The sequence below is a fragment of the Geotrypetes seraphini genome, chromosome 8 (assembly GCF_902459505.1).
Source record: "Geotrypetes seraphini chromosome 8, aGeoSer1.1, whole genome shotgun sequence".
In the NCBI taxonomy this organism is placed as follows: Eukaryota; Metazoa; Chordata; class Amphibia; order Gymnophiona; family Dermophiidae; genus Geotrypetes; species Geotrypetes seraphini.
In genome coordinates this window covers 50,573,645-50,587,726 of record NC_047091.1, presented here as the reverse complement: position 1 = coordinate 50,587,726, position 14,082 = coordinate 50,573,645, and the positions used below count along the sequence as shown (strand labels likewise).

General features: G+C 42.5%; 1 protein-coding gene across 3 annotated transcripts in view; it reads left to right on the top strand.

The window, feature by feature from the left end:
* Nucleotides 1-14,082, top strand: part of LTBP4 (latent transforming growth factor beta binding protein 4) — a 506,304-nt gene that overhangs the window by 327,149 nt on the left and 165,073 nt on the right. For all 3 annotated transcript variants that reach the window (XR_004540381.1, XM_033955323.1, XM_033955322.1), the window contains exon 8: nt 11,809-11,911. Coding sequence is in view for 2 of the 3 variants with exons in the window: in XM_033955323.1 (XP_033811214.1) it covers nt 11,809-11,911 (103 nt within the window). In the remaining variant the exon portion in view is untranslated. The remainder of the gene's footprint in view (nt 1-11,808; nt 11,912-14,082) is intronic.

Genomic DNA, 14,082 nt, shown 5'->3' with positions numbered 1-14,082 from the left:
GGTAAGGATAGCTTGAGATGAAAGAAAGGGAAGAGAGAGACACGACACTAGTTGGAAGGGCAGGCAAGGTTTTTTTTGAGGATTGGTATAACAATGGCATGTTTGAATGTGTCGGGCACAGTTGCAGTAGAAAGTGTTAGGTTGAGGATATGGCAGATAGAGGGGATGACAATAGGAGAGATAGTGGTAAGTAGATAAGTGGGGATGGGATCAGAGGAACAGGTGGTGAGTTTGGAGGAGGAAATAAAATGTGCAATTTCCTCCTCAATAATTTCTGGACAGCAACATAAGGTTGTAAGGGCCGAGGGGGGTTGGTAGAGTGGGCTGGGGGAGATGACTCAGTTGAGAACTCAAGGTTAATCTTGTGAACCTTGTAGAAGTACTTGGCCTTAGTCGGGGGGGAGGGGGGGGAGTGACAGAGGGATTGGAGGTGGGGAAACCTTGAGTAAGGGGTTTAGTGTGGCAAAGAGACGACAAGGGTTGAAGCTGAGAGTTTCAGTCAATAATCTTGTTTGGCAAGTGAGAGAGAGGATTAGAAGGAGGTCAGGAGGAATTTGAAATGAATGAAGTCGGCATGAGTAAATGATTTGAGCCAGAAGCATTCAGCAGACCTGGCAAAGGTGTGTAAGTAGCAGATTTTAGAATTAAAGATCAAGGGCTGAGGTTTGGGGCACCTTACAGAGTGTGGGGTAGGGGGAGCTAGGGTATTTAGAACAGAGGAGAGAGTGGTGTTAATAGGAGAAGACAGCCTCATTTACAAACTTGTGTAGAGAAAAGGGGCAAAAAAAGTGGTGGAGAGAGTTGGGGGTCGATGATCTAAAGATTCCTGAATGTACAGGTGGAGATTGGCCAGGGTTAGGGGAGGGTGATGGATTGTGAAAGTTATCAGATGATGGTCAGAAAAGAGAAGGGCTGAAAAGCAAAAAAAGAGTATGAAGAGAGACTTGCCAGGGAGACACGGAATTTTAAACCATTCTTCCGAAATGTGAAAGGAAAACAGCCGGCAAGGGAGGAGGTGGGACCTCTGGATGAGGGAGACAGGAAGGGAGTGGTGAAGGAGGAAAAGAGGACACATTCAATGTGCCGGAACTGGAAAAAATCTTTAAGGGGGAACAAGAGGGAAAATTATCATGCATGCAGGTAAGCCTCGAAGACGTACTCAAACAGATATATAGATTAAAAACTGACAAATCTCCAGGCCCAGACAGAATCCACCCGAGAATACTGAAAGAGCTCAAAGACGAAACAGCGGAGTTACTGCAGCAGTTCTGCAACCTATCCTTGAAAACAGGGTTAATCCTGGAGGACTGGACGATAGCAAATGTCACACCTATCTTTAAAAAAGGATCAAGAGGCAACCCGGAAACTACAGACCGGTGAGCTTAACCTCAGTTCCGGGGAAGATGGCTGAATCATTGATCAAGGACAGTATCAATGAGCATATAGAAAGAAATAATCTGATGAGAACAAGCCAGCATGGTTTCTGTAAAGGAAGATCATGCCAAACGAATCTACTGCACTTCTTTGAGGAGATAAGCGAACAATTGGACAAAGATGACCCCACAGACATCGTATATTTGGACTTCCAAAAAGCCTTCGACAAGGTATCCCATGAGCACCTACTAAGGAAACTGTGGAACCACGGGGTGGAGGGAGACGTGCACAGATGGATCAGAAATTGGCTGGCAGACAGGAAGCAAAGGGTAGGAGTTAAGGGACACTACTCTGACTGGAAAGGGGTCACAAGTGGTATCCCGCAGGGGTCAGTGCTGGGACCGCTGGTGTTTAATATATTCATTAATGACCTGGAATCAGGGACGAAGTGCGAAGTTATAAAATTCACGGATGACGCAAAACTCTGCAGTAGGGTTAGAACTGTGGAGGAATGCAAAAAACTACAAAGGGACCTGAACAAACTGAGTGACTGGGCAAATAAATGGCAGATGAACTTCAATGTAGAGAAATGTAAAGTCTTGCACATAGGGAAAGGAAACCCGATGTACTACACGATGGGGGGGACGGTACTTGGGGAAGGCAAACTAGAAAAGGACTTGGGGGTTCTGGTGGATAAAACAATGAAGCCAGCGGCACAATGCGCAGTGGCCTCAAAGAAGGCGAACAGAATGTTGGGCATAATCAAAAAAGGTATCATTACCAGAATGAAGGAGGTTATCCTGCCACTGTATTGAGCGATGGTATGCCCACATCTGGAATACTGCTTTCAATACTGGTACCTTAAGAAGGATATGGCAATACTCGAGAGGGCCCAGAGAAGAGCAACAAGGATGATCATAGGCATGGAAAACCTTTATTCTAAAAACAATAGATTCCAAAAATAAAATAAAAAATACTGTTCAAAACTCTACATTAACAGCACAAGATCTTTCTAACGCTTTTAGTCAAAAAATCAACAATATCAGAAACTCCTTCACATCTATCATAAATAGTAATACGACTAACATAGATCAAATCAAAACCGTCCCAATAGCAAAATGTTCAAAATTCAAACTCCCTTCCATTAAAGACATAGAATCTTTGTTTCAACAAATTAATCTAAAAAATTCGGGTTCCGAGATTATCCCTCCGTACTATTTAAAAAAACATATTTCTCATTTTGGACCATTCATTCATCAACTAATACTGAAGAGTTTAATATCTGCAACTGTTCCTCCACTGTGGAAAACCGCCACCATCATTCCTATTATCAAAGATCATAATATCAGCATAAATGATCCCTCTAATTATCGGCCAATAGCTAATCTACCATTTTTGGGAAAACTTACGGAGAAACTAGTATTTAATCAACTCTCTGATTTCATAGAGAGTACCAATGCATTACACCCAAACCAAACAGGGTTCAGAAAATTTCATAACACTGAATATTCGTTAATAGGTCTAACTACCAATATTCAATATCATTTAGATCACCACAAATCTGTCATTTTGTTCTCTTTAGATATTTCAGCAGCGTTCGACACCATAGATCACGATTTACTGTTACAAAGACTAGAATCAATAGGCATAACAGATAATGTCCTTACTTGGTTAACCTCATATCTTGCAGATCGCACCTCCTCTGTTAAATTTAAAAATGAAACATCAAAAGCTTATACTTCTACATTTGGTATCCCTCAAGGTTCTATCTTATCCCCCCTTTTGTTTAACATTTTTCTTTCTCCTTTGTTAAGCATTTGTCAATCCATAGGCTTTACCCCATTTGCATACGCAGACGATGTTCAACTCATACACCCTTTAGATCCCAAATGCGACAACGAAATCAAATCCATCAATCAAAAATTAGAAATAATTCATTCTTGGTTAAATAAAAACAAATTATCCCTTAACATAAAGAAAACTAAAGCTGTATTATTTACTTGGAAAAATGATATAACTTTGTCAAATCAATTTATTCTTAATAACTCCACACTCAATCTAGTTCCCTCAGTTAAAATTCTTGGCGTTCTAATTGACGAAAAATTCACTTATCATGAACATATTTCTCTAACAGTTAGAAATTGCTTTTTTAAATTACGTCGTATTAGATCAATATCCAAATTTCTGACTCCAAAATCTGTTACAATACTGATCCATTCTTTAGTAATATCTAAACTTGATTATTGCAACGCTCTATTCCTTAACATATCATCAAAAGAAAAAAGAAGATTACAACTGATTCAAAACACCGCAATAAAGTTAATATATAATGCAAAAAAGTACGATCATGTTTCTCCGTTGTTGAAAGATTCTCACTGGCTGCCTATTAGCCATAGAATCACATTTAAAATAATGTTACTCATCTTCAAAACTTTAGCTTGTGAAGAACCCCAATTTATATCCAGGCTCTTGATACCCTATAATACTCAACGTTCACTTCGTTCCTCTAACCAAAACCTTCTCTCAGTTCCTTCCTTGAAGATTATTGGTACTAGAAGGGCAGATATTTTTTCAGTGACAGGTCCCCTATGGTGGAATGCCCTTCCCCAATATATTCGTGATGAAAAAGATGTCTTAATATTTAAAAAATCTTTAAAATCTTATCTATTTAGAGATGCCTTCAATGTTTAAAGCAGATTATGTTTTTTATTTTTTAATAGCTGAGATTTTTTATGTACCCTTACCTATCGTTTTTTCCCAATTTTCTATTTTAAACGAAATATGTAACTTTTAATTTTTCCATCCCAACTACTTGTTTGTTTTAGTCAAATGTTTATTGTTAATTTGTGAAACTCTTTTACCTTATTATATATTGTAATGTACATCGCTTAGTGATTTCAATAGGCGATAAATCAAATTCTGTTAATAAACTTGATAAACTTGATATGCTGAAAGGCTAGAGAAGCTGGGACTCTTTTCCCTGGAAAAGCGGAGATTTAGAGGGGACATTATAGAAACTTATAAGATCATGAAGGGTATACAGAAAGTAGAGAGCGACAGATTCTTCAGACTAGCGGGGGCAACAAAAACAAGAGGGCATTCAGAAAAATTGAAAGGAGACAGATTCAGAACAAATGCTAGGAAGTTCTTCTTCACTCAGAGGGTGGTGGACACCTGGAATGCACTTCCAGAGGAGGTGGTAGGGCAGAGTACGATTATGGGTTTCAAAATGGGATTAGATGATTTCCTGAAGGAAAAGGGGATTGAAGGGTATAGTTAGAGGGTTACTATACAGGATATTTAACGGTTAGGGAATAACATGTTTTAAGTAAAAGATTACTTACAGGTCATGGACCTGGGGGTCCCGCCACAGGAGCGGACTGCTGGGCATGATGGACCCATGGTCTGAACCGGCAGAGGCAATGCTTATGTTCTTATGGAGAAATCTATGATAGAGCAGTTGGAGAAGAAGACAAGATAAAGGCAATGGTCATTCTGGTGTGTGGGGGTGGTGGAGCACAGCTGAAGACCAAATGAAGATGTTAGGGCTAGAAGCATAACAGTCAGAGGGGTTGTTAGCATGAATGTTGAAATCACCAAGGATGAGGGAGGGAAAGCCAGGATTTGAAGTCGGTAAGGAATGAAGACTGAGACTTATCAGATGGTCAGTAAATGACAGTTATGCAGAGGGGCAGAAATGCAAAAAGATGGATAGAGTGGACTTCAGAGGAAGAGAATTGGTGAGACTGAGGTGGAAGAAGGAGTTGAAATCTGCAAGAGGGTGAGAGCAGTAGCATCAATCGCTCTATTAGTTTACGTGGCATTTTAATATTAATTAGCTTATTTGCATGGTAGGATTGGGGAATGAACAATTGTGCAGAAAACCAGGTGGTGAACCATTTTTTACTTTGGGTCGGCAAATATGATCGTTACTAAAGCTGTCGAAACAGGTTTAACGATGATCACTGGCTTTAGTGATCCTTTAGGACCCCTGAGGAAGGTTCAGTTGAATCGAAACACGGGCCATATCGGGTCCCGTCGCAAACAACTGGGCCATTTCACTCTCAAGTGGATGTAATTATCTTGAACTTTGATTTTGAGCTGATAATAAAATGACATCTCAAGAACATTGTTTTCCACAGTCTTTCAGTTTTTAGTGCAGCTGTGCCTGAATCTGGTGAAGGTGGGACTGGATACAAAAGCTTCTCCCTGACAACTTTGTACCTCTTTTGAGGACTTACAAGTTCAAACTACATAAGAGCTTAAGAATAGTAAAACGGGGTCAGATCAACAGTTCGTGTAGTCCAGTATCCTGTTTTCACAGTGGCCAATCAAGGTCACAAAGTACGGTACCTGGCAGAATCCCAAATAGTAGCAACATTCCATGCTACCAATTCCAGAGCACGAAGTGGTTTCCCCCAAGTCTATCTCAATAGCAGTCTATGGACTTTTCCTCCAGGATCTTATCCAAACCTTTTTTTAAACCAGATACACTAACCACTGTTGCCTGTGGACCTGCAAGTAATATGCTTGATTAAAAAAAAACCCAACAAACTCCCCACCTAAATCATAATAATATTGCTCAATGGATTCAAATGTAAAAAGATTAATAAATCCCAACAAATAAAAAGGTTGTAAGTTTCCAGTAGAACTTTCCTTCAGTTTTAACAGGGACAAATATTTGCTTTAAAGGCCAGTTCAGAAGGAAATCCAGCTCTTTTGATAAAGCACATGGATCTCTCTCCTTGAATGATGTCCAGCAGCACAGTTATAAATAATGCTCTTCTGAAGTAACTGGATTACTCACCAGCTCCTGGAGGGGAAATAAAAAAATATTAAATTAAATATCTCTGAAAGGTCCCATTGCGCACCCAAGATGTGTTTCTTAAGAGGCCAACTCTGCATCTGTTGTTCACTCCTGGATAAACACAGAAGAGAAATTGTGCCAATCCATTTCCTCTCACGGCAGTGCCCCAAGAAGTTTTTAAAGGGAACCGACGTGTGTGTTGGAAGGATGTTGCTCTATCGAACCATTACGAACTCTTAATGTCTGTACTGAGGATTTTCCCTAATGTAAAGTTAGTGATACCATTATTTCCAGATATTTCTACAGTTTTTAAAATCTAACTTTAAAAAGCACATTTAACATGGAGAAAACAAGAAGCAGCAGCTACATTTTGTGAGTTGTTCCCTGTACAGGTGTTTTCTCTGCTGGTCTATGAGTTAATAAATATGACTATGTAGGAAATGTTTATCCCAGGGAGTCTCCTGATGTTCCTGAAACTGGGCTGCACTACTTACTGTCTGTAACACCAAGGTACTGTGACATGTCAGAAGAAGGTGTGGTTCTCTGTTCAATGACTGAATCTTAAGAACATAAGAATTGCCGCTGCTGGGTCAGACCAGTGGTCCATCGTGCCCAGCAGTCCGCTCCCACGGCGGCCCTCTGGTCAAAGATCAGTGCCTTCAGTCTAGCCTTACCTGCGTACGTTCTGGTTCAGCAGGGATTTGTCTAACTTTGTCTTGAATCCCTGGAGGGTGTTTTCCCCTATAACAGCCTCCTGAAGAGTGTTCCAGATTTCTACCTCTCTATGGGTGAAGAACAACTTCCTTATACTTGTATGGAATCTATCCTCTTTTAACTTTAGAGAGTGCCTCTCGTTCTCTCTACCTTGGAGAGGGTGACCAACCTGTCTTTATCTACTAAGTCTATTCCCTTCATTATCTTGAATGTTTCGATCATGTCCCCTCTGTCTTCTCTTTTCAAGGAAGAAGAGGCCCAGTTTCTCTAACCTCTCACTGTATGACAACTCCTCCAGTCACTTAACCATTTTAGTCGTTGTTCTCTGGACCCTTTTGAGTAGTACCGTATCCTTCTTCATGTAAGATGACCAGTGCTGGACGCAGTATTCCAAGTGGGGCCGCACCATGGCCCAGTACAGCAGCATGATAACCTTTTCTGATCTGTTTGTGATCCCCTTCTTAATCATTCCTAGCATTCTATTTGCCCTTTTCGCCGCCGCACATTGTGCAGACGGTTTCATTGACTTGTCGACCAGTACTCCCAAGTCTCTTTCCTGGGGGGGTCTCTCCAAGTACTGCACCGGACAGAAGGAACCAGCAACACAAGAAGAATATGCACAAAAAGGCAGTGAAGTGGCCCACAGAGCTCAAGGCAGAGACCAATACTGAAGGAAGTAAATTTTGAGAGACCCAACATGGCCTGTGTTTCAGTGTGTTGCCTGCGTCAGGGATCTAAACAATGGCATCATGAGGAAGGTTGGCACCTGGGGCAGTGGCACCCAGCATCACTGTGTTGTGCCCCCCACCCCACCCACACACACTCCTCTGTATCTCTTGAAATGTTTGCCCGCGCAAGCAGCACCTTCCATCTTCTGCTTGCACCAGCCTTTGTGCAAGCCAGCCTCCTAACGTCACGCCTTGGTCCCAGGTTAATTTGGTACTGCAGTGGTCACTGCTGACCACCAGAGACCCCTTGTTTTTCCTGTTCCACCCAGACTTTGCAAGGGTGAGTGGCACCCCTCCCCCGGCCCCTTCTCCGCCCCTCCCCTCCCGTCCAGTCCCCTTCCCTTCTCCCATATCTCTGGTTGAAGTTGTTGTTTGCGGTGGTCAAGAAAGTGCTCCTCACGACCCTATCAGCTCTCCTTCTGATGTCACTTTTGCGACGTCAGCGAAAGAGCCGACGTGGTCACAAAGAGCAAGTTGTTGACTGCTGCAAAGAGCAACTTCAATTAGAGGTATGAGAAAAGGGAAGGGGGTGCATGCATGGAGGAGAGGAATGGGAAGAGGCAGGGGGCAGAGAAAGGGTGCCGCTGCCAACACAAACATGATACCCAGAGCAGACCGCCCCCCCCTTGCCCTCCCCCCCTTTACTATGCCACTGCATGGACCGCCCTTGCAATAACCAGAAAATGCTGCAGGGGTCTCTCTAGATTTTCAGCAGCACTATCTGGTTGTGTCTCTAAAAATCTGGGGTCTCCCAGTCGGCACGATTTAACTGGGCAAGAGCCTGTTTAAATTGTTTTAAACATAAGGACCAATGAGGTTTTCACACCTCGTTTTGTTCTCATGTTCTCCACCAGTGCTTCCCAAGTCAGGTTTTCAGGATATCTACAATGAATATGTATGAGACTGATTTGCATACCCTTTGTCCATTACCCTTCTCCCTCCATATTCGCGGTGGTTAGGGGCAGAGCTGGCCCGCGAATATGGAGAAATCGCATATAACTATTTCTATGTACTTGCCCAGACTCTGCTCAGCTTTGCACTCTTCACCACCTGCCTCAGTGATCCGTGCCGCGCTTTCTCTTTTTCTCAACTTGGCGGTGTCTGCCAGCAGCTGTTTAAAAATCCGAGGACTGTTTCTAATTCCCCCCTTGTGCCGCAGAAGGGGAGAAAGGAAGGCAGGGGGAGGGATAGGGAGGAAGCTTCGCTGTTTGTTGTGTGTGCCTCAACCTTGTTCCAGGAGAAACCTGTCCATCCGGCAGGTTACCACGATGAAAGGGGTAGTGCCAGGGACGGATGCTGGCCAATCAGAAGAGGAACTTGACAATTGGATCTTTCTGCAAGCCTAAGGCAAGAGTAACAGCATGCCATCTGACAGCCAGGCCAGGGAAAAGTAAGTTTATTGCTGTGGGTGTTGTACCGGGGCGGGGGAAAGCCATCATACAAAAACCGTGAATAATTGAAATCACAAGTGTAGACTGCAAATACGGAGGGAGAAGTGTATATGCAAATCTTTGTCATGCATTTTCATTGTGGATATCTTGAAAACCTGTCTGGGAAATGCTGCTCTACACCATTGGTTCTCAAACCTATCCTTGGGGGGGGGGACCCGCCGCCGCCGCCAGTAGTCAAGTTTTCAGAGTATCCACATGAATATCCATTAGCTAGATTTGCATGTATGCTTCCATTGCATGGAAATATCTCTCATGCTTATTCACCTTCTCCATTCCATTGGCCCATCACAGGAGAAAACACTTTTTCTTACTGTTTCATGCTGTAAAATTTTATAAGATGAAATAACCAGGTCATTTTTGGATATTTCCCAAAGGTGCCCTGTTTCAAAATTACACCCCCCTCCCATATGAACTATTTGAAAATTTCTCACACAGTGATTATAGCCACGAGTAATGAATTATCCGTACCAAGAACTTGAATCTTCTCCCTTGAAGGGATATATATAAGATATTTTATATATACCAAAAGGGCCAACAAAGAGTCTTCCCTGTTGAAGAAAAATTTGCTGGATGGGGTGGGGGTGGGATGGGGAAAGGAGGTCTATGTCTGGTCTTTTCAATGCTTTCCTATGCTAAGGAAGATAGGGGCAGTGTTATCAGGAGTGGAGCAGATAACCTTAACCCTCTGCTTCCTTCCCTACTCTCATTCTACACAATCTAGCCTCTGGATGAGTGGGAGGATCATGGATTGTATTTGTTACCAGTCCCCCAGTTAGGGTTACCATATTTTTTCTAAAAAAAAAGAGGAAATATAGCCCTGTCCCATTCTGCCCACAGCTCAGCCCCATTCTGAACCCCACACAAACCTCGTCTCTTTGGGACCGCATTTGGAGGGCATTTGCACATGCGCGGGTGAAAAGCCATGATGTGTGGCGTTATCACATCCGCACCTGCGCAAATGCCCTCTAGACGTGGTCCCAAGTTCAATGGTTGTCAAAACCCGGACAAACTGGGTTTTGAATACCCATCTGGATGCCTGGGCAGTCTTCTGAAAAGAGGACATATCCGGGTGAATTTGGACATCTGGTAATCCTACTTAGTCACACTCCTTTGTTCACTTTTTTCCTCCATTTTTAACCCTTCCTTTCTTTTCTTTTCTTTTTTCCTTCCTCTTCTTCTATTCCTCTGCCTCCTCTCCTCCCCTCCTTCTCCAGAATCTATCCCATTGTACATACTTTTCTCCATTGTCTTCTCACTCCCTTCTTTCCCCCTCCTCTTTGAAGCTTCCCTCCTCTCATTCTAGTTTCTGAACTACTCTGTCCTTTCTGTCTTCTCTTATTCCCCATTTGTACTTCCTTCACGTCTCTCTCTTACCTGAATCCCTTCACCCATCCAGTCCTGAACACTCAGAAAAGGGTACATAATACTTACCCCACTCCTATTGCCCTGGAATGGACCATACACACACACATGCAAATAAATGCACATACACGCACACAAATATGCACTCATGCACATGCACGCACGTTCTGTAGTCCCAAGAATTAGCAGAACCTTCCCCAGTTTTGCATCACCAAGAGCAGGGAGAACCCTTACCCCACTAATGATGGTGCCTAGTTCATGACAGATGCAAGCCAGGACTCAGCTGCACTTGGGTGAACTCTTTTGGCAGATTCATAGTCCTAGACAAAGGAAGTGACTCCCAAAACCCTGTCACACATTCATCTTATTCCTGGGGCTGCTGCCACGTTCTTTGTAGAGAGGAGAAGGATGTAAGTAGTGAGGGAAGAACCATTGAGACAGGGGCTGGGAGGCTCATGATCTCCTGGCTGAAATCTCCAAGCTGCAGGAGGAAGGGAAAGAGGCAGGATGAAATGAATGGGTAAAAATTCCCCCAAATCTTGCTCCTTCAGCCAAATCTGATCTGGGACAGAAATATGGAGAGTTAACGAACCTTGTTCTCAAGGGCTGCTTCTGGTACAAGCAGATAGCATAGCTGGTTTTAAGAAAAGTTTGGACAATTCCTGGAGGAAAAGTCCATAGTCTGTTATTAATACAAGGGGGAAGCCTCTGCTTGACCTGGATTGGTAGCATGGAATGTTGCTACTCTTGGTTTTGGCAAGGTACTAGTGAACTGGATTGGCTACCATGAGAACGGGCTGCTGGGCTTGATGGACCATTGGTCTGACCCAGTAAGGATATTCTTATGTTCTTATGGCCCATAGGCTCTAGTTGGACCCCCTGCTCTTACCTGTTGATTCCAGGTGATGGCAAAGGCAGGTTTTTATCCTATAAACATGAGAGAGTATCCAGTTTTTAGGATAGCACTCTTATCTTCCTTTATCAAAAATGGATGTGCATAATTTTAAGAGATGAATCCATTTTTCTTCCCTTTCACTTCCCAAATCTTCACTTTCTTAAATGTCCAATGTATAACCATAAATCTGGGACCTGTTAAGACTTATCAAAGAACATCTTCCAGTTGTTTGTGGGGGTGGGGGAGGACAGAAAACAGAAGCCTCTTTGTGCACTGCTGATTGGCGTCAGATTGTAGTAATTTCTCTATCCGATGACACAATTTCCACTCTGGAGAGATCCCAATGCTCAAAGGCTGCTTCAGATGAATTTACAGGGCTGGTCTCGCAGCTCTTCTTCTTGCCAGCACATCTGGATTCCCAAGCCCGGCCTGACTTTCTCTGCATTGACCGAGTCTCTCTCTGTTTTTGATTTCTAGTGCAGCTCTCCACTGCCAGGCCTGCGGACCCAGGAAGTCTGCTGCAGAAGTTCTGGAGTGGCCTGGGGTGTCCATAATTGTTTACCATGTGCTGGATATCAAGGTAAGCTTCCCATGTCTTTGCTTTCTGATTTTCCAGAAATACCTTTGACTTTAGTTTTAGGACCGGCTGTTTCTCTCATTATTTGTAAGTTCTACTCCTCCTATATCACCCTCAAGAAATGTACTGTACATTATGAGTGTCAAAGTGGAAGAAACTAATATACTTGTAAAGAACAAAATTAACGAACACACAGACAAACATGGTTTAATGGGACAGAGGTAAAATGGATTCAACCAAGGGAAATCTTGTCCCATTAATTTGCTACATGTTTTTGGATAAACATGTGGATAAAGGTGAGCTGGTTAATGTAATTACATTACATTGCATTAGTGTCTTCTATTCTGCCAATACCTTTCAGTTCTAGGCGGATTACAAAATAATTGGTCTGGGCATACCCAGTGAGATTACAAGATAGATAATTAGAAGCATTAGGGTCCAGGGATATATTGAGAAGATTAGTTTGTCTTGACAAATTTCCTGAATAACTTAGGTTTTAATTCTGTCCTGAAAGTTTTGTAGCTGGACGTTGTGATCATCAGGTTGGAGATGTGGTGGCCTAGTTTCACTGCTTGGATGGCTAGTAGGCCATCATATAATTTGTTACATTGTATGCCTTTGATAGGAGGGTGAGTGAAGGGTGCCTATGTTCTCCTTGGTCTGAATGTGTTGTTCCTGGTTAGGTGATTGTTTAGGCCTGGTTAGGCCATTCAGGGCTTTGAATAACATGCAGTAGAATTTGTAGAGTATGTGTGCTTGTACAGGGAGCCACATCTTCATCACTCCTACAAGAAGGTATCTTTGTCTGGAGAATATGTACACTCGTCATAACAGATTCCTGCGAAAATTAGAAAGCTTTGGGATAGGAGGCAGTGTTGTGTTGTGGACTGGGAACTGGTTGAAAGATAGAAAACAGAGTAGAGCTGAATTACCAGCTCTTTCAATGGAGGAAGGTGAATAATGGAGTGCCTCAAGATTTTGTGCTGGCATTGGCGTACCTAGGGTATGTGGCACCCGGGGCCCATCATTTTTTGACACCCCCCCCCCCCCCCATGTAAAAAAATATTTTTTGTAATAACCATGAAAAATAAATGGACATAATAGAAACAGGCACTGAAAATTTTCTTTTATTGAACCTCATATATGTAACCATTAATCCAAACATAACATAAATTATGTCTGAATTGTCATGACATCAGAAGTACATATGGAGTAGTTGCAGGTGATGCTTGGGACAATTCTGATTGTGTTAGTTCGGTTTTATGTGTTTTTTGAGTAGAAGGTTTTTTATTTCTTTTTTTGAAGGTTTTGTAGTTTGTGGTCGAGGTCAATAGGTTGTAGAGTTGGGGGTCGAGTGTTAGGAGGTTGTCGAACAGTTTTTTTTCTTTTGACGATTTTGGTTGGAGGGTGTGTGAATGGTGCGTGAGTTCTCCTATGTCTGGTTGAAGTGGATTTAATTATTTAGCTGAAGAAATTAGTAAACCCCCCCCCCCATTCCACACACATTAATTCTCTTCCATTTTTGTTCCCATTCTAAAAAACACTGATAAGTTCCCAGAAAAAAAATACATTAAAATAAGAAGTGAAAACAAAGGCCCCTACAGATGAGAACATAACATAAGAATAGCCTAACTGGGTCAGACCAATGGTCCATCATGCTCAGTAGCCCATTCTCATGGTAACCAATCCAGGTCACTAGTACCTGGTCAAAACCCAAAGAATAGCAACATTCCATGCCACCAATCCAGGGCAAGCAGATACTTCCCCTATGTCTTAATAACAGACTATGGGCTTTTCCTCCAGGAATTTGTTCCAAACCTTTCTTAAAATCAGCAATGCTATCTGCTTTTACCATAATTTCTGGCCACTTCATTTTTAAGCTTAGATCTTTCCTTCCAAACAGAGACCTTGCTAGATGTCAAATACAGAAAGAACAAGGTAACTTCACAAGGACTTAGCTGTGCAGGAAATGTGAATCTCCTCATTCACCCACCATATAGTGCAAAAATGTGCAAAGGTCTGATTTTTTCTTTCGATCACTACATAGCCTAATGCCACACAAGCAGCGCTGTTACAAACATATTCTGAAGGTCAATGCTAAGGTTAACAAAGTTTCCTTCCTTGGACCACAAGGATATACTGACAAACCACTGGAAGAGATCCCAAAACAGCTA